This window comes from Diplotaxodon limnothrissa, linkage group LG8 (assembly GCF_057381915.1).
Source record: "Diplotaxodon limnothrissa isolate DT_005_m linkage group LG8, D_limnothrissa_male_GT1.1, whole genome shotgun sequence".
In the NCBI taxonomy this organism is placed as follows: Eukaryota; Metazoa; Chordata; class Actinopteri; order Cichliformes; family Cichlidae; genus Diplotaxodon; species Diplotaxodon limnothrissa.
Window position 1 is genome coordinate 21584679 of NC_140603.1, and position 26135 is coordinate 21610813.

Consider the following 26135-nt stretch of genomic DNA (forward strand, 5'->3'; position numbering starts at 1 on the left):
AAAAACGCGATAACTCAAACGTACATCACTTGAAAGCGCCCTTCGAAGGCCGGAAGTCTAACCTGCTCTTGTTGCATCACACCCATCACACGATACTACCGTCGTGGTTTACAGCATTGTTTTATAGAAACAGAGAAAATCGTTATTTTTATCATGTTACGTAAGTGTTTCACATATTTGAGGTGTATTTGGGAGCTCATTCCATTCAACAGCTCTACACACACCTGTCTTAAAAGTCCACACATATAATTAAAATTAAATAGGTGCACCAATGCATACCTGTTGTATGACAAATATTTTAAATTGCTGTTATTTTCCGCCTAAATTTATCATACCTGTTTTTCCCGTCAAAGGAGGTTCCTTATTACAAGCAAGCAAAAAACAGGTAGACCTACTTTGGTTTGCCTCGAATTAAGCATAAAAGACACTCAGTAGACTCAACAGGCACGAGACCTGGATACATCACATTTGAGATGGGCTAAATGTTGTGTTGTTTGTCTGCTGAACTTTTTCTTTTGTACACTCATAACGACAATTGCTACATATTGTTGTTCATTTGTATTTTCATTATTACTCTGACTAAGAGCTTTGTTTGCTCTATAGTGTATACTTAATTCTTTCTCATTTAAAAGGATTGGATCGCAGAAATCTGATTGTGTTTTGAGTGTTGGCATTTAAAAGACCTTTTACTGATAAGTGATAATGAGATTATAAGTGAGTACTTCTCAGTATTTATAGTATCTTACTGAATTTACCTTCCAGATGTTTTCCATGGGGTTTCCAAGTATTCCATTGTAAATCCTCAGATGATTCACAGATTGTCTAGGAGCATTAACAGTCCACAACATTCAAAAGAGGTGGGTACCTGATACCTGACCTAATCATCTTTTCAGCAGATGGTCTAATATGGAACATTTAACATTTTTTGTATACATTTAGAAATATGGAGATGAGACCTTGTCATATGCAGTCACTATAGACAATAAAAAGCATGTCCTTCATCTGAAAAAGAACAGGTATGTGCAGCATTAGGCCACACAGATATTAATGTAAGTTCCTTTTTTGTGCTTTAGAATAATTTTTTTTTTCTCTTCCATTCAGAGACTTCTTACACTCAAATTTTGTTCAGTATTTGCGTGATGCCACCGGTAACTACGACACATCATATCCAGCAAATCAAGTAAGTTTAAGCTCAAACTCATTTGTAAGGCTGGATCTGAAGACTAGTTCTAAAACCTGTTTTTTTCTTTGCATTTCCCAGGTGCATTGCTATTACCACGGAGAAGTGGAAGGATATAAGAATTCACTTGTAGCAGTTAGCACATGCTCTGGTCTCAGGTATAAACAACTCTACTTCATCTGGAGTCAGGCTAGTTTTGTACTCCTTCTCCTGATAACTGGAAGTAGCTTTCTAGTTCCTCCTTCAGTGTTAGGATCCCTGCGTTTTGGTCCCAGTTTTTTTGCGTTTTTTGTTGTTTTCCCATTTCCTGTTTTTATTTATTTATTAACAATCTATAGTTTTGTTTCTTATCTAGTTCTGTTCTGTTTTGCTTATATTGTATCCCTGTCTGTCCCTACAGTTGTGCCCTATGTCTTCCGTTCTAGTCTCGGCTTTTTCCCCCTCTTTCTGTCCAGCCTCTGTGTCCTGTCTTCAAAGTGTGTGTGCTCTCATTGTTTGTTCACATTTTCCCTATGTTACTGTAAATTGGAATGTCTGTGGTTTGGTTCCTGTTTTATTTTGACAGTCCCTCACGTTGCATGTTTTATGTTCTGCTTTGCTTCCTGATATGTGCTGGCCATTCAATGTACAGCAGCCCTGCTGAGATAATACATAGGCTAATGTTACGTTTCGGTGTGTCAGTGTTTTGTTTTTGCGTGACTGTCATGTGTTTCCTGTTTTACTTTGAAGGTCTGTTGTTATCTTAGTGTGTTCAGTTTACATTTTCCCTGTCTCGTCAGTTCTAATTTGCCCCAGCTGTGTTTCCCTCCTGTGGTCCATTCCCTAATTGCTCCTTCTATGTATTTAAGCCTTGTGTTTCAGTATGTCATGGTCGCGATCTCCCCCGTGTTGTAAATAGTTTGGTGTTTTGTTGTGAATAAATAGTCTGTTGTAAATAGTTGTGACTGGGTTTGTTAATACTTTCGTCATGGGATATTTTCGTTTTGGGATTTTGGTGGAGAGCCTTCGTGGTTTTATTTTTCCTTATCTTTGTTTTTCTACGTTGCACCCCGGTTGCCTAGGCCGGGGTGTAACATATGGGGGCTCGTCCAAATGCTGGGGGGGGTCCGTGGGGCCGCCCCGGCCTTCGTCGTCTGCTGGAGGGTCCGTGGGGCCGCTCCAGCCTTCATCTGCCTCTGCTGGAGGGTCCGGGGGGACCGCACCAGCCTTTGTCGTCTGCTGGAGGGTCCGTAGGACCGCTCCAGCCTCCATCAGCTTCGTCTGCCTTTGCTGGAGGGTCCGGGGGACCGCTCCAGCCTTCGTCGTCTGCTGGAGGGTCCGTGGGACCGCTCCAGCCTCCACCAGCCTTCATCCGGTTTTGATCAAACATTTCACTTGGGGTTACATGTTTGATTTTTGGGTAGGGGGAAATGTTACGTTTCGGTGTGTCAGTGTTTTGTTTTTGCGTGACTGTCATGTGTTTCCTGTTTTACTTTGAAGGTCTGTTGTTATCTTAGTGTGTTCAGTTTACATTTTCCCTGTCTCGTCAGTTCTAATTTGCCCCAGCTGTGTTTCCCTCCTGTGGTCCATTCCCTAATTGCTCCTTCTATGTATTTAAGCCTTGTGTTTCAGTATGTCATGGTCGCGATCTCCCCCGTGTTGTAAATAGTTTGGTGTTTTGTTGTGAATAAATAGTCTGTTGTAAATAGTTGTGACTGGGTTTGTTAATACTTTCGTCATGGGATATTTTCGTTTTGGGATTTTGGTGGAGAGCCTTCGTGGTTTTATTTTTCCTTATCTTTGTTTTTCTACGTTGCACCCCGGTTGCCTAGGCCGGGGTGTAACACTACATACCACTGGATATGTAATAATGTATCAATTTATATATATATGTATGTGTGTGTGTGTGTGTGTGTGTGTGTATACACACACACACACACACACACACACACACACACACACACACACACACACACACACACACACATATTGCTTACAGAGACATATATACATTTTGGCATAAATGTTATTAAAATGTCACAATTTAAATATACTGGTGGGGTTTTTTTTACAGTTCAGCGACAACAATTTGGCTTTTGTCTCCACTGTGGTGGCCCATGAGATGGGCCATAACCTGGGCATGAATCACGACACTGTGAACTGTCTCTGTAATGGAACAAGTTGCATCATGTCAGGAAGTGCTAGGTAAGACATTTTCCACAAATAAAAAAGTGTGATTTATTGTGTTTTCTACATGCTTAATTTTTCAGCATTTATTATTCCTTCAAGTGGAATCATATGAATTATTATTATGCAATTATGTAATTGGATATGAGGCATATCCAATTGCATATTTCTATTAATGGATTATCCCGTTACTTTGTAGTGGTGCCACCAGTTTTAGCCAGTGCAGTGCATCAGACTTTGAAACACTGATTTCAAGAGGAGGCGGCGTGTGTCTGACAAATCAGCCCACTGCATCATATGTGACTGAATGTGGCAATGGCCTACTGGAGAATGGGGAGCAGTGTGACTGTGGCAGACCAGAGGTACTACTTTAAGATACGGTCACACACACTGGAAAAAATACCTAATGTTATCATTTGTATTCTTGGTGCAGTGCAAAATCTAAAATGTTACGCATTTTATTAACTAGGGTGCACATAAACATCTGCGTCATGACATATCTTTTTGTCTGTGTAAGTAAGAATAATTATTTCCATCTATTATATACAGGAATGCAAGAATGAGTGCTGTGATGCTGCCACATGTAACTTTACTCGTGGGTCCATGTGTGCTCATGGAGCATGTTGTGACAACTGTCAGGTCTGAAATGTGTTGGACTTTGCTTCTGTGTTGCAATTTTTCATTTCTTGTGCATTCCAAAAACATAAAAGTAGGTTTGATTTGAGTTTTGGGTTTTTTTCGTTTTTTCTTTTTTTTAAGATCATGGCTTTGGGAACACCATGCAGAAAGTCTGCTAACACCTGTGATCTTCCTGAATATTGTGATGGCACAAATGAATTTTGTCCAAATGACTTCTATCTCATGGATGGCCTACCCTGTGAAAACAATACTGCGTACTGCTATGAAGGACGCTGCCAGACATACGATTATCAGTGCAGACATCAGTTCGCACCAGGTAGATCCAGTAATAATTTATTACTTTTTTATGCTTTTAGTTTTCAGTAATGTGGTTACGATCACTAGGCAAGATAAGAATTCTCAGATTTGTCTTGTTTTTATCTGGATATTATTTCTCTTTTTGGCAGATAATGCAATAAAAGCAGCAGATATTTGTTTCCAAGATGCAAATATGCAGGGAGATCGGTTTGGTAGCTGTGGAATCAACAGCAATGGAAACTACATCAAATGTACTTTAGCGTAAGTACTGTCTTTTAATGATTAGACATCATTAATTTAACATGTTGTGAATTTAAGTAGTTTGCTCTCTCTGTACCTCCATTGGTTCTCCCTTGGGTATCCTGCTTATTTCCCACAGCTCAATTAGGTTAACTGTTGATTCTAAATTGGGTCTAGATGTGCATGTGAGCATGAGCTAATGTCTGTCTCAATGTGATAAACTGGCACCTTGTCTAGGTGTACAGTGCCAACTAATGAAGTTCACTGTTCGTAAATATTACATGATTACTTTTAGCTACCTGAATCGTTTATTGTGAACCCACATCAGCGCTTGCTGAAACTTTTTGTGGCAAGATTAAAATTTTCAAATAAGCTATACTTTCCGTCCAAGTGAGATAATGCGAAAACTTTTAATAAAAGTGCAATTACAAAGAGCCTTTGATTAGAATAAAGAAAATAATGGCATCTTTGGCATACCATTTAAAGGTTTGTTGATTGTTTCTTTGACTTCCTGATGCAGAAATGCCATGTGTGGAAAGGTGCAGTGCGCCAATGTGGATGTGTATAACCCTCCTCCTGGTGTCACAGTCAGTATCAAAATAGTTGCTGGGAAGACTTGTGTTAATGCAGACTTCAACCTTGGTACCGATGTGGTAGATCCAGCCTATGTTAACCCTGGCAGCCCTTGTGGTAAAGGAAAGGTGAGCAGACTCTCGTTGCTAATGACAACAGAAAGAAATGTAACAAGTAATGCAAATGTGATTTCACTTTTTCTATGACAATAGTGTTTCTATAAGAAGGAAAATCTTCTAATGACTCCTTTTAACTGCAGCAGTAAGTAATTTTTTTTCAGGCCTGTCTGGACTTTCAGTGTGTGAATGCCTCAGCTCTCCTGCCCAACCTGGACTGTGATGCAAATACCACCTGCAATAGCCAAGGGGTAAAACTGCATTTTCTTTTTTCATACAGACACTTAGGACATGTCAGACTTTCTCTTTTTAATGTTTATTTCAGGTATGTAATGATCAAGGGCACTGCCACTGTGAAGATGGCTGGGCCCCACCTAATTGTGACAAGTCAGGGCACGGTGGCAGCATAGACAGTGGTCCTGCTCAGGTAGGTGGACTTGAATAGACCTATGATCATCAATGCTGAGTTGGGCTAACAAAGTCCTTTGAATTCATCATTAGAGACACAGTATTTCAAATTACTGTTGAATAAATTGTTCTGTTCCTCCACTGACATGGTTGTGGTAACTTATTCTGATCTAGGCAATTTGGTGAAACTGTTTTGTGTAAATTTCCCAGTTTAACTATATGCGTGTTGGATCAGAAATAACATAATTATCAAGTTATGATGTGTGATCATCCATGTTCTATCTAACAGTTGATGCCTGCACAGATAAAAAGCTAAAACTTTATCTGGTTTAAATTTGGTCACAACAAGTGAACTATTTGTGCACCTCTTAATAGCCTCTGGCACTGATACTATTACTTGTTACTATTTATTAAAAGTCACTGATTTTTGGTAATCTGATTTAAAAACATGACAAAACAAAAAGTTATTGATATACGTTGCTAATCCATTAAGTAATAAGACTTTCTCTACCACAGACTGCTCTTTCAGGAACAGCCTCCTGGTCTTCTTCCTGTTGGTGGTTCATCCTCTGGTCTTTCTCATTCTGGTGTCGCTCTACATTTTGAGACACACTGTAAATATCTTAATCATCTCGACAGAGAAAGGAAACACTGCCTTTTTTGTTGTTATTTAAGGAAGAAATGATGCTTTTGCTTAAAATGTAATCAGTGCAGGGGCAAGGGAAGTTGACTAAATTAAAATTAAACTCATATTTTTAATGTATCTTTCAATAATATCTTTATGTTCACTGATTTCACATCTACCTTAAAGGGAGATACACAAGCTGATCTGCCTAACTGGTTTCACTTGAATTAAATGTCAGTGTTTGGTATGGAGAACTGGAATGTTGGAATTCAGAAAAACTATCAGTTCCGGTTCATGTTCTCCTTTGTATTTTTTTTTTATCATTAATACCTGTTCAGGAAAACCATGTATGAGCCAAAGGTTCAGTTTGGAAGAATAGAGGAGAAGGGATGTGTGGTTCAGTTTTGTCATGAAACCGTCAGCAGGGGTCACTATTTTAAAAGCTTTTGTAGACAAATAACACAGGTCAGTGGATTGAGATCAATGATAGAAACGGTTAATAGCTCTGACACAAACAAACTGAACAATCACTTTAATTTTTCTCAATACTTTGAAACATTGACTTCTAATTACTTATCCGTCTTCTAAACCTTAAGCATACTTTTCTGCACTGAGAGACTCCAAAGTCAAGGCAGAGAGACATTTCACTGGATCAATCAGACCCTTTGCTCCTTATTGTCACCTTTGCCCTGCCTTGCACCCATTTAGCATCATAGTGCGAGCCATTTTATTTGCTGAAATCCAAATAAACCTACCTGAGACTGGAGAATTGAGACTAGAGTTTATCAGGTCAGCTTTTTGGACTTGAAATTCTGTGTAAGTAACTATTATTATTTCTGTCATTATTGTAATGTATATTTTCATGCAGTTCACAAAGGATCTTCTTTTGATTTGGCCATTGTAAATCTCAAGTCTGCTTTTAAAAGACAACCAGTTTGCAGCCAATGGTACATAGTAAAACTTTTCATGGTGACGAAACTTGAATGCTTGGTTGTCATAAATAGGTGTACCTTTGGTTGGGTGTTGTCTGGAATGCAGACTCAAAGTACACTGAAAAGGTACTTTATTAAGGTGAAGCCAAAGATCCAAAAGGCCATTATACAAACAGAATCCAGAAATTCAACCAGTGGCAGCTCAAGTAGCCAAAAGTAGTATAATGTAACAAAAATCTAAAGCAAGAAGTGGGCTTAAATACATACAAAGTGATCAATGGAAGTGGACAAAGCAGGATAATGAGAAACACCTGATTCTGATCAAAGATAATGAGGCAGGAAGGTATTTAATTACAGCTCATTTTAGCTGCACTTCTTGTCACACTGAACTTGGTAAGAATGGATTTGACCAATGAAATGAGCTACCAAAAATAAAATATTAATGAATTCATAAAAAAAATATGAAGCTAAATTCTGGTTGTTTTTAAAAAAAAAAAAGAAAAAAAAAGTTATAATTACATCCATCTGCAGTTATTTTTTTCATGCCTTCTAGTTTGTAAACGTGAATAATGTGCTTTGTCTGCCTACTTTTTGAACTTAGACTGTAAATGTCTTTTGTACACAGGTATTTCTTGGGGAAAATAAATCTTGATCTCAGTGATACAACCTGTTTAAATAAAGAACGTAATGATAATTTCTGTGTGTAGCCTATACTATGTCATCACTAGACTAATATGCTATAGTTGGTTTATCCAGAAGCTCCTCGAATTTCTGACTTCCAAATAGCCTCCGAGATCTTAACCCTGACGTAATATATATCGAAAATATCCACTCAGCAAGTATTGTTAAAAGATTGCAATCTTTATATTAACAACACAAACAAACGGAGGCGTCTCTTGGTAGAAAAGTTATTTGGGACAAAGTTGTAAGGTAGGACTGAAATATAACCTTTAACGCTTAAAAGAAAACTTCTCATATAAAAATCCTCTGACAAATCGCTTTGAATTGTCACTGCAACAAAGTCCGGTTTTCTAAGGCGCTCACCTGTCCAAAGCCACACCCATCGTTAGCCACCTGACAAGGAGCAGGAAGCAAAGACACAACGCAGGCACTCTGTGGGCCTAACCGGGACGCAATCTACAGACTTCAAAAATGATCATCAAAAATCACATCCTAATAACTGTTTTTGTTTTTTCCTTTATTTCTGGGATCGATAACAAAGGTAAGACTCCTCTGAGCTTGACTAAATGCGTAGGCTGTCGATGTTAAAGGACATACAACGAAAACTTGGAATTTTTCATTCTTAAAAAAAAAGGGGGGGGGGGAGTCCAGAAAAAAAAGCTGTGTGTGATTAATCAGGACATATTTAGCTCCTGAAAGTACAGCAAAATAAGCTTAAATGTTGTTCTGGTCATTTTAATTTGGGTGTATTCTTAAATGTCTCTTTTCCTGAAGACTAGCATTATATAATCATGGAGCGACTTCTCTATTTTTATAGTATCTTGTTGAATTTACATTGCAGATGCTTTCCAGGGGTTTACATCAAAGCTTTCCAAGTATTCCATTGTAAATCCTCAAGCGATTCATAGAGGGTCTAGAAGCATCAACAGACAACATCATTTAAAAGATGTGAGTACCTGATACCTGACTGAATTATCTTTTCAGCTGATGGTTTAATATGAACTTTTTTTTTTAAATGCTCTTTACATATTAAGAAATATGGAGATGAGACAGTGTCATATGCAGTCAACATAAACAACCAAAAGCATGTCATTCATCTAAAAAAGAACAGGTATGTGAATTTGGTTGTAGTGACATTATAAGCTTATATTAATGCTGCAGACAAATATATATACATCTTTTCTTTTCAGAGACTTCTTACACCCAAATTTTGTTCAATATTCACGTGACGCTGCCGGGAACTACAACACATCGTATCCGAAAGAACATGTACGTTGAAACACACCTTAAGTTATAAGGCTGGTCTTGAGCATTAACTCTAAAACCTGTTTTCATTTTGTTGTTTTTTTCAGGTACATTGTTATTACCACGGGGAGGTGGAAGGCTATAAGGATTCAATGGTAGCGCTGAGCACGTGCTCTGGTCTCAGGTTTGACTATCCCTATTTAAAACAATTCAAATTATTTTCCAGTTATTCTGGTTATTGGGAAATGCTCTCGATAAGGGCCAATGATTTGCTTTAACCTTTTTGAGGAATAGTATCTAAGTTTCCTGAGCTCATAGTACCTGCTACAGGATTGCCATGCCAAGCCCCTGAATAGAATTAGAGCGTTTGTCACTTAGAATGTCTTGAATGCTTTTCTGTAGGGGTGTGATCTTCTTTGAAAATAAGGCCTTTGGCCTGGAGCCTGTGCCACAGTCCACAACCAATGACCACCTTCTCTACCTTTTGGAGGACGTTCAGACCGAGCCCATCACCTGTGGAGTCGTTACTGAGGCTACTTCAGTGCCGAGCCACGAACCCTTTGAGCCTGGCCAATCCCTGACTTCTCTGCTGCGGGTTAAATGCTCATTTGTTACTTCAACATATATTTGCAGTGTTAAAAGGTTATGCAACATGAAAATCATTGGGGTTTTTGTTGCTTTAACAGAGAAAACGCAATTTACCACAGACCAGTTATGTGGAGTTGGTGCTGGTTGTGGATAATCTCAGGGTGAGTGTGTAAATATATATGTAGATAGATATATATGTGTCTATGAACTCACTGATATGGAAATAATGACTAGGCTTTTGTAAACTGATGCAGTAAATGAATATATTACTCCTGGTGTCACCAGGCATATAATAGTTTTTAAAATAACTTTTCCCACAAAATCTGGAGTGCTTATATTGTAAAATATAGTGCCAAAGCTATTGAGCAGCATGTTAATGTAAATGCCATTAAATACAAATTAATTGTGTTGACAGTATACTTTTAAGAAAAACAATGCAACAGCAGTGAGAGAGGAGATGGTGCAAATGGCTAATCTACTGGACGGGGTGAGATTTTAAGTAGTTTGTAAAAGAAAACGTGCCTAATTAAACTAGATTCTGTACTAAAACACTGGTATTTTTTTTCCTCTTTGCTGTAGTACTACAAGCAGCTGAACATCCGAGTTGTCCTGGTGGGCCTGGAGATTTTTAAGGATAGTAATCCTTTTAGTGTGGACGGCAGTGCAGGAAATGTGTTGGGAAATTTTGTTCAGTGGAGGAAGACTTTTCTGATACCCAAAATCAGGCATGACATTGGACAACTCATTGTGTAAGTAACACGTGGTCTTTGTCCTTTGGTTTATTTATTTATTCTGAGCAAGATGTTGTATCAATAATGCTTAATATCAGAATATCAACTGCTCTCTGACACATTTACCCCTTTTTCCATATTTGTTAGTGGTCAGTCTGGGGCATATCCAGGAGGTGTATTAGGTATGGCCTTTGTGGGCACAGTCTGCTCTGCCTCAAGTTCTGGAGGAATCAATGTGGTTAGTTCATCTCTGTTAACTTCTAACACCAGCTGACACACAGAAACTGATACCAATCATACATTATTCATAAAAACTGCAGCTTATTCTCGCAGGCTTTGAATACATTCTACTCTAGTCAAACAAGTTATACTTGAATGCACTCCACCACCGTGACAATGCATCTTTCTTTGTATTATTACAAAGTCTTTTTGGAAACTGCTTTTCTTATTAGTCCAACAACATAATGTATAACATGTATCAATTGCTATTACTATTGCAGTTGAGAAAGTGATTACATCAATAAATTGATTTCTAATATTAATAGAAATCTATATGTACTATATAATATTATATTTTTTGTAGATATATTTGATATATGCTTTTAAGTTCATTTACATTTTTTTTCTTCTGGCTATACACGAATAATGATTTATCATATCATTGATTTAAACTCTCATTTCAAATTCAGGAGCTGCAAATTGGGCATAAATTTTGTTAAAATGTCACCATTTAATGTCCTGTGTTTGTTTTTTACAGTTTAGCAACAACAATTTGGCTTTTGTCTCCACTGTGGTGGCTCATGAGATGGGTCATAACCTGGGCATGAATCATGACTCTGCGAACTGCGCCTGTAATGGAAAAAGCTGCATCATGTCAGGAGGTGCCAGGTAATACAGTTTTCACTAATGTTCAAAAAATGTTTAATTTATTGTTTTTTCCGTAGAAGTCTTTTTTTTAACCTTCCTTACAATTCCAATTCTGAAAATTTGGGACGATATGTCAAATTTAAGGAAACAATGAATCCAATCACTAGTAAAGGTCTAGCTGTATGCGAACGTTATCTGAAAACGCCGTCACTAGCTCATTCCAAATGAACTGAACCAAAGTGAAAAACTGTTCTGTGGTTGTACGAATCAAAATTTGAAATTCTTTTTCGGAAACCTGGGTGCTGAACTGAAGAGGAGCGTTAGTGCCTATGGAAATGGCAGCTTTAACATCTGGAATGGCACCATCAGTGCTGAAAGATATATAAAGGTTTTAGATCAGTATAGATATTTAGAATTTGACAACAGAAACCTTTCACTATAGTAGGGTTTTTAAAAACATCTATATGAGGCCTGTCCAACTGTATATTTCTATAAATGATTTATCCTGTTATTTTGCAGTGGTGCCACAAATTTTAGCCAGTGCAGTGAAGCAGATTTTGAAGCACTGATTTTAAGAGGAGGAGGCCTGTGTCTGAGAAATCAGCCCGCTGCATCAAATGTGATTAGCAATCCTGAGTGTGGCAACGGCCTACTGGAACAAGGGGAGCAGTGTGATTGTGGCAAACCACAGGTAGAGTACTACTGTCAAATATAGTACTGTGCAGAAGTCTTGAACCAACCCTCATTTCTTTATATTTTGCTTCCATTTATTTATTGAACAATAGTTTTTCAGACTTTCTAAGAGTTCATCTAAAGGTCATTTCTTTTATTATTATATTTTTTAAGCTACTTCACTTAAATGTTTGAATATTCAGGAAATACCAAAAATAGCGTAGTTTAGCAATCATAAATTGTATTTTTGCACCATCAAGGTGATTGCCAAAGAGCCATTAGCCAAAAAACATGGCATGTTTGGTATGGTGTGCAAATCTTTGGGGAAACTGGACAGATGGGGGGGGGAGGGAGAAGTGACACTGTAGTTCCATGTATGTTTGCAAATTTCAGTAAATCACTGCAATTATTTTCCAGTTTCCTTGCAAACTATAATGAAATAAAGGGTTGCTTAAGTCTTTTGCTCAGTACTGTAAAGTCAAACACACTGAAAATAATACTTTATAACAAGCATTAACAATAGGTAATCATGTAAAGGTTTTTCTTACATGCCTTATAAATTTGAATTAACAGTACCATCTGTTAAATTGCATCAAGTCTTAAGAGGGAATATTAGATATCATATCATATCAGGATGTCTAAATATGGAAACGGACATTTACAAAGTAAATACAATGTGCAAAGAATTGCAACCTTTTTTGTAAATTAATTTCACTTATTGCGGCACAATTACCCAATTACACTTCTGCTTCATGCCTCTGAGAGTGAAAATGCTCTGGCGGTGTTGAAGTTTTGTATCTTTTGTTTAAATAATTAATAACTGTCTTTTTTTCATCTGTTTCATACAGGAATGTACGAATAAGTGCTGCAATGCTGCCACATGTACATTTACCCACGGATCTGCATGTGCTCACGGAGCATGTTGTGAAAACTGTCAGGTCTGAAATGTGTTGGATTTAGCTTTATGGTTGATTATTGTGCTTTTTGCACCAAGAAAAAACATTTGGAAATGTGGGTGAGTTAACTTTTTTCTCTCTTCTGTTTTTTAGCTGAAAGTTGCAGGAACGCCATGCAGAAATTCTGTCAATACCTGTGATCTTCCTGAATATTGTAATGGAAGAAATGAATCCTGTCCGAATGACTTTTATCTCATGGATGGTCTGCCCTGTGAAAACAATGCTGCGTATTGCTATGAAGGACGCTGCCAGACATATGATTATCAGTGCGGACATCTGTTTGCACCAGGTACATCTAATAATAATTCATTACTTTTTTCATGCTTTTAGTTTTCAGTAATGTGGTTACGATCACTAGGCAAGACTTCTCAGACTTTTCTTGTTCTTTTTTCTGGATATTATTTCTCTTTTTGGCAGATAATGCAATAAAAGCAGCAGATATTTGTTTCCAAGATGCAAATATTCAGGGAGATCGGTTTGGTAACTGTGGATCCAACAGCAATGGAAACTACATCAAATGTACTTTAGCGTAAGTACTCTCTAATGATGTCATTAATTCATCATCTCATGAATTTAAGGATTTTAGATAACATGTGTTGAAAAAGTACTGCGCTAGTCATGTTGAACATCGACTTTGTTTTTATAAAGTTGGTCAAATCTGAGAAGAATTCCCATCTTAATCCCATCCCCTCAGACTTTGCTCTTTTTGTACAATGATGTATAGCTATATCTAATGAAAACATGGACAATTTTACTCTTATAATTTGGCACTTTCTAAGTCCTCTTATTTTCCATTTTTTGATCCCCTGTTGGAGTTCACTTTTCAAAGATGTTTGGTTGAAATAAGCACCTTCCTAACTATGGTTTGATACTTAAATCTAGCCATGATTTCTTATGGAACAACATTATTTGTGAACAAACTTGTTTCCTTTTACTTGCCAAATGTTAAATGTGAGATTATATTTACTCATTGAACAAAAACATGAGAAACCAGAAGTGTAGATTATACTTGTTTTTAAAATAAAAGTGTGGTTCTTGGGTTTTAACTTCAACCTATTGCTGATAAGTATGATGTCATGAATCTCCTCTCTCATCGTGAGCATGTGAAGCTTTGCTGGTACACTAAATTCAGCATGTATTCGATTAAGCATATGTGAATGTGTTTGAAAAAAAAGTAGCATTACTTTATTTTTATTTTTTTTTTACTATTTAATTTGTAAAAATGTGTATACACACACACACACACACACACACATCCAGAAATGCATATACTATTATATATTGTACATATATTTATTAGTTTCAGGTTGGCCATTCTTGTATTTTGCTCGTTTGTGTTGTTGTGTTTGCACATCTCTGTTGCTTGTGGGGCTCGCACACAAGAATTTCACTCGCATGTGCTGTGCCAGTGTGCCTGCACATGTGATGTGACAATAAAAGTGATTTGATTTGATTTGATTTTGATGGCAGTAACTGAGTGATAAGATACAATTGTAACATTTCAGTTAATGATTAGATTTACCTTTTTTTCATCCAGTGTTTAAGTCATTTGCAACTGTGATTCATTTTCTTAATTTAACTCTGTTACACAGAAATACCATGTGTGGAAAGGTGCAGTGCACCAACGTGAATGTGAATAACCCTCCTCCTGGTGCCACAGTCAGTATCAAAATAGTTGCTGGGAAGACTTGTGTTAATGCAGACTTCAACCTTGGCACAGATGTGCTGGACCCAGCCTATGTTAACCCTGGCAGCCCCTGTGCTACAGGAAAGGTGAGCAAACTATTTTAATGACAAAGTAAAGAAATGTAACAACTAATGCAAATACGGTATCACTTTTTTTACAAAAATACTGTCAACATCATAAGGAAAAACTGCTAATGACTCAATCTAACTGCACCAGTAAGTAACATTACTTTTCTTTTAGACCTGTGTGAACTTTCAGTGTGTGAATGCCTCTGCTCTCCTGCCCAACTTGATCTGTGATGCAAAAACCACCTGTAATGGCCGAGGGGTAAAGTTTCTTCTTTTTTTTTTTTTGTCTGTCTTTACTCAGATTCCAGCCACTTAGGACCTGCTGGATATTTACTCTTTAATGTTTATTTCAGGTTTGTAACAACCTAGGTCACTGCCACTGTGAAAATGGCTGGGGCCCACCCTACTGTGACAGGTCAGGGTGGGGTGGCAGCATAGACAGCGGCCCTGCTCAAATAGGTACGTCTTAATTCACCGGTTATGACCTATGACAAATAAGTCCCCTAATACCACATGTGTGGCAATATGACCATCTGAATTCATCATTAGATACACAGTCATCTGTTATCCCCTCATTAGTGGAGACATTATTGCCGTAGCATTTGTTGTTGTATCATCTGTATGGGAAAATTTTCATTTTTACCAACGACATGCAGGGTATGTCTGCTGAATCAAAAACAATGTGATAGTTCACTATTAATTTTCATCTAATAAAAAGCAGAACTTTTAGAAAGTTCCCTCCTGGTGCAATAAAATTTTCACTATTGTTCCTAATTCACATCTGAACTTAATAAAGAACAAACATCTCTTTTTTGCACAAGACTACTCCCTCAGAAACGGCCTGCTGATCTTCTTCCTCTTGGTGGTTCCTCTTCTGGTTCTTCTCATTTTGGTGCTCCTTTACATCTTTAGGAGAGAGTCCTTAGAGCCTTGCCTCAAAAGGTAAACTTCAACTCAAATTAAGTGTACATACTAATAGTTTTGTTTTTCATATGGTGTTGTACATTTTGATTTTTTTTTTCTTTTTCAGGTTACGTAAGACTCAGACCAAAAACACAAATGCAGGCTCAAACAGCAATGCTCAAACGGGTGCCAGACCCATACCTCCACCTGAGCGTCCCACCAACCGGGTAAATATATTTATCCACTTATCTTCATAGTTATGGTAAAAAGAAAGTACACTCTCTGTCGATCCAAGGCTTTTACGTCTTAGGGCATGTTACAAATGTCCTTAACAGGTTCTAAAATGATTTAAATGCAAGAGGAAGAAGTTGACCAAACTTTGCAAAGCAAATTTGTAACATTCTGAAAAATAAAGGAGCCAAGTCAAAGAATGGCCCAGTCAAAGTCCAGACTTAAACCAGGACTTTAAGAGAGCTGTGCATGCAAAGCTCAATTAACAGAAGCAACATTGTCCACAGTCACGTGAGACTTATAGAGAAAATGATTACATGAAGTTATTGCTGTTTAAAGTGATTTTAGATGCTGTTGGATCACAGGGTGTAGTTCATTTTTCACACACTGTTTCTGCATTTTGGCTGACATCATGCAATATGTCATATCCTTGTGCGTAAAACCTTAAAACTTAAAGAGTGTGTACTTGTGTGAAGGACGTGAAGTGCAATGTTTGTTTATTTTCTAGTGAAAATGCAAATCCCTAAACAGGAAAGGTAACTCTGTTAGATGTTTAGTGTTTAGTGTTGCTCATTGTTGTGTTTGCCTTGTTCTTATTCTAGCCTGCATTTCCAGCAGCTGCCTCAACTCCAGTTTCTGGGTATGAACGGACTTACTTTTTTACTTAACTAAATCCATACTTCCCTCATAGATAAATGGAAACTGAAGCTGTCAGTACACAAACAAACATGTGTGATTGGTTTCTGACTTTAAACATAATCTGTCAGTTTCAAGTACGGAGAAACGAACTACTGGGATGATGAAAACAGTCATGACCCCCCTGAACAACCACCTCCTGTACAAGGCCCTGGAGTACCCAGACCAATCCAACCGAAACATCTACCAAGCTAATTGCTTTCATACAGTATCATTTAAATTATTTTCTGAAGTTATGAATTTGCTACAGATCAAAACTGTATGAAGAGACTATTTTAAAATACTAATTAAAGGCACGCTGTTTGTAAGATTGACTGTTATTATGTGGTAGTGGATGAGGCTGGTAAATGTTTACTGACTGTTTTATTAGGTCTTTTTACTATTTGGGGATACATGCAAATAAAATTCAAAAAGAGTTTTATATTTTACATCATCGTGCTTTTAAAAAAATAAATATTATTGATGTTTCTTGCAGTTAAATGCAATTGTTATAATGTGTGCGATGTAATAATGAAGGGTATCAAAAATGGACTTTGATTGTTTCGTTGTAACTGAGTAAAACATTCTTGTGGCTTTTAAATTATTTCTACACTAAGAATAGAAACAGAAACACTGTGTGTAGAATCATAGAGTCAAAATGGCAAAAAAATAAATAAAATGTAAAACTAAAAGCTTCAGCATCCAGCCCATTTTGGCCACTTAAGATGTGTTGATAGAACTGCAATTTATTTATTTTGAAATTTCTGTTGCCCTCAATACTATGCCTCTTTTTTACTCTTTTGTTTTTGTTTTTTAAATAAAGGGTATATAAAAGTGGCTTTGCCAATAACAACTTCTTGAGGCTTCTACCTTGTGACAGGAATGTGACTCAAAACTAACTTGAAATCATTTCATCACATCAGATATTTTTGACATATTTTGAAAGATGATAGAATATTATTTCAAACATGCAAATATAATTGAAATAACAAGAGAGAAAAAACAAAACTTAAAAATCATCAAGTTTTCATATATATTTCTACATAATGTGTGTGCTTGAAAAGGAGTAGGATGAAGTTTACACTTTTCCTGTTCCTACCCCCTTATTTCAAATTTCATTGCTTACAAATCCATCTCCAGAATTCAACATTATTTGATCCATATATGTTTAACTATGTACAAGTCTAACACATTGAACATACACAAATAAAACCATTTTCAGCACATAAACCAAAACAACAACAAACTACATTTTTACATAAACTAATCACCCTGTGTTTAACACTTGCTTAATGTGTGAATTTTTGCATTGATTTACTTTTCTTGATTTCATCAATTTCATTGATAAAAAGTGGATTTGAAGGTTCTCTTGAAGTAGCTTCATTTGTTATCCTTATTGCTCTTTTTCTGCAGAATGTATATTGGATGGGTGTGTGTTTTGTACTTGTTTCCCCACACAACCACACAGTATGTCATGTACCGCAGTATGATAGAACAATACAGAGTATATAATGATGTTTGATTTATGAGATCCTTAACCTTGCCAGAGACTTCGATATTTTGCCTTTGATATAAGTAATGTCTGGAATCCAGGATAGTTTGTGATGTATTATCACACCAAGGAATTTTATTTCAGGTACTGTTATTTATTGTCAGTTTACTATTAGTAGAATATGTGCATTTCCCAAATATTATGAATTTTGCTTTACTCAGGTTCAATGTTAATTTATTATGGTCAAACCAGGTCTTCAGATTATTTAATTCATATTCTAGTTCATTCAGAAGTTGTTCCAAGTTACTTCCACAGCACAGTAAGTTTGTATTATATTATATAATATTATTTTCAAAGATGTTGAAATTGCACATATCTCATTAATGTACAATATGAAAAGCAGCAGCCCCAAAACTGATCCCCAAGGATCAGTTTTGGAACACAACGGATTTCAATTCTGACTTTATGGCATTTATTTGGGTAAATTGTTTACGGTTTTTAAGGTAACTGTTAGCCCATGATAATGCCACCCCTCTGACCCCATATGTAGTTTGTTATGTAAAAGGTTGCGATGAACTGTATCAAATGCTTTCTTTAAATCTAAAAAAAACTCAGACAGCATATTCTTTGTTTTCAATAGCAGTTGTTACTGTATCTATAAACTCCATTAAGGCATGCATTGTGGTCATTTTAGGTCTAAATCCATACTTGCTTTATATATAGTACATTGTTTTTTTGTGATAAAGTCATATAATCTATTGTAAAATATTTTTTCAGTATCTTAGAGAACTGCAGTTGTAGAGAGATGGGCCGATAGTTTGCTATCTCCAGCTTTATACATTGGATCTAACTTTGCGATTTTCATCTTATCTGAAAATAATCCACTTTGTAATGACAGATTACAAATGTAGGTAAATGGTTTCACAATACATCCAATAATATCTTTAATTAAGTCCATATCAATGCCATCACAGTCATTTGGTTTCTTGGAGTTAAAGGATGTAACTACATCCATAATTTCCTCTTCATCTACTCCCCTCATAAACATTGAGTTTGCTACATTGATAGTTTTAGGAGGGTGCCCAGATTTTACAATTTCTTTAGCCAAGCTAGGACCAACATCAAGAAAAAAGTCATTAAAACAATTTGCGATTCGTTTTATGTCACTAGTCGTTGTATTTTGTATTTGAAAGTTATTTGGATATTCCAATCCTTTCCTTTATTTACAATATTATTTAGTACTGTACAACACAAGGTTGGTCAAGACGTCGTTTACAATATTATGTGCTTTTATTTTGAAGGACGTCGGTAGGAAATGGCACGCGGAAGAATATGAGGAAGTTAATATCCAACATGGCTGCAAACAGAGTACAATTGTAAGTAGTAGAAGCTAGGTTGTGAAGCTGCTCTTTCGTAGCCCATGGCAACTGAGGAGGCCGTGAGTGTCAGCAGGGCTTCGGCCTGTCTGTGTGTCCTCTGCGGGCTACCCGCTGCTGGGAAGTCCACCCTGGCCCGCCGGATTCTCAGTACCGCCGCACAGCATGGATGGAGAGCCACTGTGGTGCCATACGATGACCTGATCCCAGAGCAAGCTTTTCGAACCAAAGTGGTCGAGGATGGTGTTAACCTGCAAGAAATGGTAAGGACATGATTCAAATGTAATGTGAACCAACCATCCTGCGTAATATTATCTATAGTAGGGCATTATGACTATTAGAGAACGCAATCAAAATAGTACAGCTTTACATTAAATAACATAGTTTGGTGCTAATTAACAGAAAAGGTAAAAAATAAAAATAAAAAATTTAGCTCTTTGACAGCACTAAGTTAGGTCAATGTACCCATCCATGTAAGTAAATTGCATGTGTTCAGTGCTTGAAGATTAGAGGTTAGATTTGTTTTGGGGTCTTTTGGCTAATTCAGGTAACTCTCACTACACTTTTCCATCAAATGTTTTACCCTTTCCCAGTTTAGGAAAGGGTAAAACATTGACATAGATAAAACATCAGCTAGTTTAGGCCATGGTAAATTTTAGCACTTGCATCATAGGATATTTGAGGATAAGTATTTTGTCCAAGGACACTTCATCATATACAGTCCAGGAGCTGGGGATTGACCCAACATTAGTAAACAACCTGCTGTAAGTCTTGAGCCAACATAAACAACAAGCTTCTTAATTTCCCTGTAATGTTACCTTCTGCTACACGATATGTGACTGTATTAATTATTCAAAGTACTTTTATTCTGCAGCAGATTGTTTTTAAAATCCATATTGTCTCCATACATCATAAGTAGCTTGAGTATGTCCTAGTAATTTTAGAACTGATTCTCCTCTCTAGCACACTGAATGGAAGTCACACAGACAAGCTGTGTTGTACTGTATTGAGCAGTTCTTGCAGAAGTCAGAAATACTGCCAGAGGCACCAAGCAGCTCTGGGATCAGTGTTGCTGCCTGGGAACAGTGCACTCAAGGTCTGATGGGGCCTAAAGGTCTGAAGCCACCTCTCGTCTTCCTACTGGACGACAACTTCTACTATCCAAGTATGAGATATGAAGTTTGTCAGCTTGCAAGGAAGTGTAAGACCCCTCTTATCAACTGAATATGCCACTTAACGTATGCGGCTCTTCAAATATTAGGTTAACGTCTTCTGATGTTGCAGATTCGCTGGGTTTCTGCCAGGTCTACCTACAGTGTGATTTAGAATCATGCATCAGCAGAAACCAGAGCAGGTCTCAGCCCGTTCCCACTGAGGTGATACTGGAGATGGTGAAGCGGTTGGAGTCTCCGAATCCTCAGAAGAACTCATGGGAGATTAACAGCATTACACTTAACAGCACAGGAACTGTGTCCAAATCTGACATGTAAGGCAGCAGAAAGAGCAGCCATAAAGATTAATTACCAAAGTCAATTCATAAGTCAGGCTTTAATTTGTTGCCTCTGTGTTCTCCTATGTGGCTTATCCTCAGCCAGAGGGTGATGGAGTTGATCTCCTCTGCACTAAATAACCCACTAAGCCTGGGAGAAGACAACAAAGAACAAAAGGTGCGTCACTGTAGAGTAAACTTGAGACACATGCTAGTGATGTAGCTACAGAAGCAGATCATTTCTATCATTTCTAAAGGTTTAACGTATGAAATAACGCATCGTCAAGAGTCCTCAAATCAACAGTACCTAATCAGAGGGGGCCAACCTCAAGCATGACCCCCCCTTTAAAACAGCCCACAGACCCTAAGGAGTGAGACTGTTTATAAGTGGGTTGTCAGTTGAGTAAAATAGATTTTTGTCTATCTCAGTGGTAAAGAAAGTGACCCAGAGCCTCTTCCATGTAACTCTGAAAGTTTTAACCGTCAGCTATATTGGAACATCATTACACCAAGCTACCGTTAAGGGGATGGATGAGGGATGGGAAAGGAGACAGAGAAGGAAAAAAATGAAGGGGAGGGGTTAAGATATAACAATTATTACCATCATCATCAACATGCAATAATAATAACAATGACTCATTATTAACACATACTGTTTAAAAAAAAAAAAACTCACTCATGATCATAAACAACAGTACTAGCAGGTAGTCTTGTCTTGATATTACATAGTAATAACAGGTCCCTTAATACTACATATTATAAGTGGAAAATTAGAAATATATTAAAAGGACGGTTTTGCACTGAGATAAGAATGCATCATTAGTAGTGGAAATACAAGAAGCCAGAGAAATACCATCATGCATAACTGATTTTTTTTTTAATCTATGTTGCTGTTTTCATATATACATTGGTATTGGCTTAAGACATGCACCTGCACATATATCATCATCTATTTTGCAGGATGCTGATCGTCTGAAATGTGCCAATAGTGTTGTCCACCAGGCTGACCAGGCCTGTCGACGCCTCATCTCTGAAGCCATGAAGACTGCCAGAGGTCAGCTTTGGATAATATTTATTATTTCAAGTTTACCAGAGCATGCTGCCACTTGAAGCCTAGCTAAATGATCAACTCGTCTTTCCCTAATTTTAGAGAATAAAGTACCTCCTGAACGCATGAGGTCTTTGGCTGCTCAGCTGAGTGAATCCAAAGCAACGTTTCTTCATAACCTGGGGAAACATTTCCTCCATGAAGTGCCATTTATCCAAGGAGAAGAAATCAACGTAGAGCATGCAGCGAAGAGAGCAGCTGAAATTTTTAATGATGACTTGAAAGAAATCTTGTCTAGAATCATGAATGACAAATAAGCTTGACTGAATAGCCATTACATTAAATGTAAGAATTTAAAAATGCTTTTTTAAAATTATTTTTCTGCTACTAAGTGAAACACTCGTAAATGGTTGTAATGTAATAACTTGGTTATTACAACTGTGAATGAAATGTTTATTTTTTAAAATAAATTCTCCTCAACTGATTTCAGATGTCTACGTGACTTCTCTCCTGATATGGTACAGTGGTGTAATTAAGAGTATCATTATTACATTTTCTGCCCATACTAACATTATCATGTACAAACAAGTTAATGTGTCCAAGATTTGCACAAACGAAAAGCCACTAACATTAGTTCACATTACATGTAACATAATGAGGGTTATATGGGATCTATAGAGCTTAGAAAGAAAAGCGTCTGGACTTCTTTAAGTTTCTTGAAGATGTTTCACCTCTCATCCAAGAAGCTTCTTCAGTTCTAGGGTCAAATGGTGGAGAGTCCCAGATTTTAAGCCCTGTGGGAGTGTCCCTCCAAGAGGGACAATGGACCCCCTTTTGATCCTCTACCTAATCATACGAGCCAAGGTGTGAAAACGGGTGTAGGTCACAATCAGCCATGGTTTCATGTAAGCTCATTGTGAAACCCTATCATGTGATTTCCTGAGGTCAGATGGCCCAGAATGTGAATGGGCGTTGCGGCGTCTGGGAAGGGAACTCAAACTGGATTATAGATGGCAGACAGCTGGCATCATAAACCACCCCAGGTTATATGGGATCTTTAATATGGCTCAGCATTGGCTAATATACAGACAGTAAGTGGCTACAATTAATTTTAAAGTTGTATGTACACAAAGTTACTTGAGACAGTATATAAATATTTTTTAAAAAGGGATATAATACAACTGTAAAAAACAAAACAAAAAAAAACCTACTAATTGTAGTCTCTGAGGTTACATATAAATAAATATTAGAACTACAACTCCCACTGAGGAATGTGTCTGGCTAATTTAACCATGATTGAGACTTTGGTGTATAATTATTAGGCATACAAGCAATTTACAAATGGTGGTGAGAATGGCACCTCGACGGCTCCACTGTGAATACAAAGCTGGTTGAGCTTGAAATGTTTGGTGCTTAATACTGCTTTGGTGTTGTATTTTTTTTTAAAAAGCCCCACACCCAACAGCCACAACATTAAAACCACCCTCATAATATTGAATTGGGCCCCACCTTCCTGCTGGAAAACAGAGATCTAAGCATTCACAGTGTGGACACAGCACCTTTGGGATGTTGGAAGCAGGGTGATTCACTGTGGGGCTTGTTATGGGTGTGCTAATATGTGCCACGTGAGTGCTACACATTGTGCCACATGCAAAATCTTCCCATCTGAACACTGGCAAATGAACTGGTACTTGTATAGCTGCAAGACTTCATTCACCCAATCACACCACACATTCACACAGCACTTTGTAACATTCTCACGTACACTCCAACTGATACTTTGGGGGCAGTTTGAGGGTTCAGTAGCTTACCCAAGGATACTTTGAGGATCAACCAACCAACCTTCCAGTTAGTAGACAGGCCACAGAAGCCCATTTCATTGCACTGTAACTAGATAATCACTGTTATTCATTTTGCCTGTCAGTGGTTTCAATGTTCTGGCTGATCAGTGTATATAGCTGCCTTTATAAATGTGATTACTCAACAGGCTGAATGAAATCCTAATGACTCACTCCAAAGTGATGAAACACTGCAAATCCCATCCCAGTCTAATGCCAAACCCAATAAGTTGCATGAGCAAAGGAGTACAGATATCACAAGGCATTAACTAACTCTCACAACAAACTATGATGTGTTGTAAAGTGTCATTTGTGGTTTTGTACGTTCACAACTAATACGACAAGCCCAAAGTAGGGATCAAGGTAGAAAAGCAGTAAGGCAACAGTATAGTGCAGATGTAGAAGTGTAAAATGAAAAAACAACTTAAAACATGAAATGTTAAACAGTCTCACTATGTTTAGTTGCTAAATATAACCAATATAATAAAAACAAGGACTCCATATAAGTCTGTGCTGTCAGGAATCACTTTTTATGTTGGCCACGGGCAAAATGGCAGGCAAAATCGTATTTGTCTGCGCATTTATGCCCACAGCTGTTGCACTGGAATGGATGTTCATAGCCGTGGCAGCCCATGTGAATAGTGTAGAGGATATTGTCAGAAAAGTGAATATCACAATGTTGGCAATTATACACGACCTGCTGGTCCGGTATAGTCAGGGCAGGGGCGGGTGTGCCCGACTGGCTGTTGCTAACACACGCAGTCAGAGCGTTCATGTTGTTCTCAAAGCCAAGGCTCAGAGCAGGACTACAGTTCTCGTGGCGTGAGGTGGGAGATTCTTTTTTAAGTGATGATATCTGCACTCCATTTGAGCACATTGCAACCTGTTCACTGGAGACATTATGTATTAGGATGGGCTTCTCATCTTTTATTGACTCCCTGTCTGGGGACACGGGAGTCTGAGACTCAGGGTGGAGCTCAGCCAACTGACCGGCTAGTGTAGACACCTGGTCGAGTGGGTTTTTAAAAGTCAAACCATTAGCACTCCTGTTGCGACTTTCCTTCTCATCTACCCTGGGAGCGTTCTTATACTCGCTGCTGTTTAAATGGTGGATTTTGTGAGACAAGTCAGTCAGAAAATCCGATTTTGGCATCATCACAGAGGCCGGGTTGAGATTGATCAGGAGGCGCCGCCCGAACCCCAGCGAAGCTGTCCTCTTCTGCAAAGCGCTCAGCATTCTCTTGTTGGAGAAAGGAGAGCGTGCCACCCTGGTGGGCAAAAGCTTGTGGCGGCGTCGCCGATGGTGTGACAGGTTGCTGCGGTCACTGCATCGGAAGGCGCAGAGGTCACACTTGTAGGGCTTCTCTCCTGTGTGTGAGCGCATGTGGGCTTCCAAGTGACGCTCATACGCAGATGCAAATGGGCACAGCTGACAGCGGTGAGGCTTTTCTCCTGGGCAAGGAAATAATTGCAGTTATAACTCTGATATTAACCAGCATATTTTACTGTGATGGTTTGCACAGAGGTAGGGAAGTGTCTATTAGACAAGGTTTAGACAAGGTGAAGCTTTTCAGTATTTCACTTTATCAGCTGTATATTGGGAATATTTACATGGTGGGAACGCTGACCTGTGTGGATGCGGATATGCTCTATTAAGCGAGCCATGCCCTTGTTTGCATAGCTGCAGTAGCTGCATTTATACTTTCCATCGCAGGTCCTCTCCAGGCCATCCATCTGCACATCTGACCCATCCTCCACAGACAGTCTCACCTCCACAGACGGGGGGTCCAGACCATTTTGCTCGCACCTTGGGGCAACTACAAACAAACACAGCATGACTTCAACATATGATTTTTCTTAGAAAACACGTAAATCAGTTGTTTGTATATTAGTGTGCTTCCTTCTCACCGGCTTGAAACGACTCCGCTGTCTCTTTTTCACCACACACGGAGCCTGAAATCATGTTGACATGCTGGGTTTGCTGGGTCAGGTATTCTTGAAATTCCTTTACAAAATCCACGGGCTCGGTCTTTATCTCCTCCATGTTCCTTCTCGTGTGCTGAGCCTGAAGAAAAAGATTCAAATGTGATGGCGATGTACTACAAGTCTGCTTTGGTATTCTGACAGCAGCTAACCTACTGCTGCTAGCGTTCTTAATGACTAGCCTACTGCTTTTAGCAGCAGCGCTAACATTACCTAGATTTAAGCTCTTGTATTTTAAATTTTAACACCCAAATTAAGCACAATCGTTACTGTGGTCCATATTTTGCCGTAACAACTCTAACAAACGCTTTTTCTTCGAGCTAACAGCAGAGTTGGGACAGTTTATCATCTCATGCTGTTACCTGGCGAACATGCGATCGCTTCCGTTTTTTCTGATATGTTAGCGGCCACCCAAACGCAACTGTTGCC

At 38.1% G+C, this 26135-nt stretch overlaps 4 protein-coding genes across 5 annotated transcripts; 3 read left to right on the forward strand and 1 right to left on the reverse strand.

The window, feature by feature from the left end:
• The first annotated feature begins 153 nt into the window (after positions 1–153).
• LOC146626855 (disintegrin and metalloproteinase domain-containing protein 9-like) lies at positions 154–6293 on the forward strand. The gene is made up of 14 exons (XM_085360260.1): positions 154–160; positions 763–857; positions 940–1016; positions 1102–1180; positions 1262–1369; positions 3234–3364; positions 3546–3708; positions 3896–3985; positions 4106–4301; positions 4432–4543; positions 5043–5223; positions 5376–5462; positions 5537–5642; positions 6136–6293. Exons 1-14 carry the CDS (start codon positions 154–156, stop codon positions 6291–6293), a joined length of 1590 nt encoding a protein of 529 aa, XP_085216386.1.
• A 2035-nt stretch (positions 6294–8328) lies between these two features.
• On the forward strand, positions 8329–16696 carry LOC146626856 (disintegrin and metalloproteinase domain-containing protein 9-like). Its single transcript, XM_085360861.1, has 22 exons — positions 8329–8398; positions 8699–8805; positions 8892–8968; positions 9048–9126; positions 9210–9286; positions 9505–9697; positions 9789–9851; positions 10106–10177; positions 10270–10439; positions 10569–10659; positions 11179–11309; positions 11808–11979; positions 12809–12898; positions 13010–13205; positions 13334–13445; positions 14509–14689; positions 14844–14930; positions 15025–15130; positions 15493–15613; positions 15702–15801; positions 16408–16445; positions 16573–16696. The coding sequence occupies exons 1-22, from the start codon at positions 8329–8331 to the stop codon at positions 16694–16696; spliced, it is 2457 nt and encodes an 818-aa protein (XP_085216987.1).
• A 2650-nt stretch (positions 16697–19346) lies between these two features.
• On the forward strand, positions 19347–22202 carry pstk (phosphoseryl-tRNA kinase). Its single transcript, XM_085360862.1, has 6 exons — positions 19347–19611; positions 20312–20549; positions 20633–20834; positions 20940–21015; positions 21798–21891; positions 21988–22202. The coding sequence occupies exons 1-6, from the start codon at positions 19393–19395 to the stop codon at positions 22200–22202; spliced, it is 1044 nt and encodes a 347-aa protein (XP_085216988.1). The 5' UTR covers positions 19347–19392.
• Positions 22203–24175: 1973 nt separating this feature from the next.
• On the reverse strand, positions 24176–26093 carry LOC146626858 (zinc finger protein Pegasus-like). Of its 2 annotated transcripts, none has more exons than XM_085360863.1 (4): positions 26069–26093; positions 25632–25788; positions 25352–25540; positions 24176–25175 (listed from the first exon to the last, which is right to left on the reverse strand). In XM_085360863.1, the coding sequence occupies exons 2-4, from the start codon at positions 25765–25767 to the stop codon at positions 24247–24249; spliced, it is 1254 nt and encodes a 417-aa protein (XP_085216989.1). In that variant the 5' UTR covers positions 25768–25788; positions 26069–26093; the 3' UTR covers positions 24176–24246. The 2 variants fall into 2 exon arrangements, with proteins under 2 accessions (XP_085216989.1, XP_085216990.1); XM_085360864.1 differs by lacking the exon at positions 26069–26093 and adding an exon at positions 25920–25950.
• Positions 26094–26135: the final 42 nt, after the last annotated feature.

Excerpts from the sequence above, each read along its gene's own strand:
- pstk (XM_085360862.1), top strand. The coding sequence starts at position 19,393 with ATGGCAACTGAGGAGGCCGTGAGTGTCAGCAGGGCTTCGGCCTGTCTG. Across the intron at positions 21,016-21,797 it reads AAGACAACAAAGAACAAAAG|GATGCTGATCGTCTGAAATG; the intron begins GTGCGTCACTGT and ends TCTATTTTGCAG. Across the intron at positions 21,892-21,987 it reads AGCCATGAAGACTGCCAGAG|AGAATAAAGTACCTCCTGAA; the intron begins GTCAGCTTTGGA and ends CCCTAATTTTAG.
- LOC146626856 (XM_085360861.1), top strand. The coding sequence starts at position 8,329 with ATGATCATCAAAAATCACATCCTAATAACTGTTTTTGTTTTTTCCTTT. Across the intron at positions 9,287-9,504 it reads AGCACGTGCTCTGGTCTCAG|GGGTGTGATCTTCTTTGAAA; the intron begins GTTTGACTATCC and ends GCTTTTCTGTAG. Across the intron at positions 13,206-13,333 it reads CGGACATCTGTTTGCACCAG|ATAATGCAATAAAAGCAGCA; the intron begins GTACATCTAATA and ends TCTTTTTGGCAG.
- LOC146626855 (XM_085360260.1), top strand. Across the intron at positions 858-939 it reads GTCCACAACATTCAAAAGAG|AAATATGGAGATGAGACCTT; the intron begins GTGGGTACCTGA and ends GTATACATTTAG. Across the intron at positions 3,365-3,545 it reads ATCATGTCAGGAAGTGCTAG|TGGTGCCACCAGTTTTAGCC; the intron begins GTAAGACATTTT and ends GTTACTTTGTAG.
- LOC146626858 (XM_085360863.1), bottom strand. The coding sequence starts at position 25,767 with ATGGAGGAGATAAAGACCGAGCCCGTGGATTTTGTAAAGGAATTTCAA. Across the intron at positions 25,541-25,631 it reads AGCGGAGTCGTTTCAAGCCG|TTGCCCCAAGGTGCGAGCAA; the intron begins GTGAGAAGGAAG and ends GTTTGTTTGTAG. Across the intron at positions 25,176-25,351 it reads GCATATCCGCATCCACACAG|GAGAAAAGCCTCACCGCTGT; the intron begins GTCAGCGTTCCC and ends TTCCTTGCCCAG.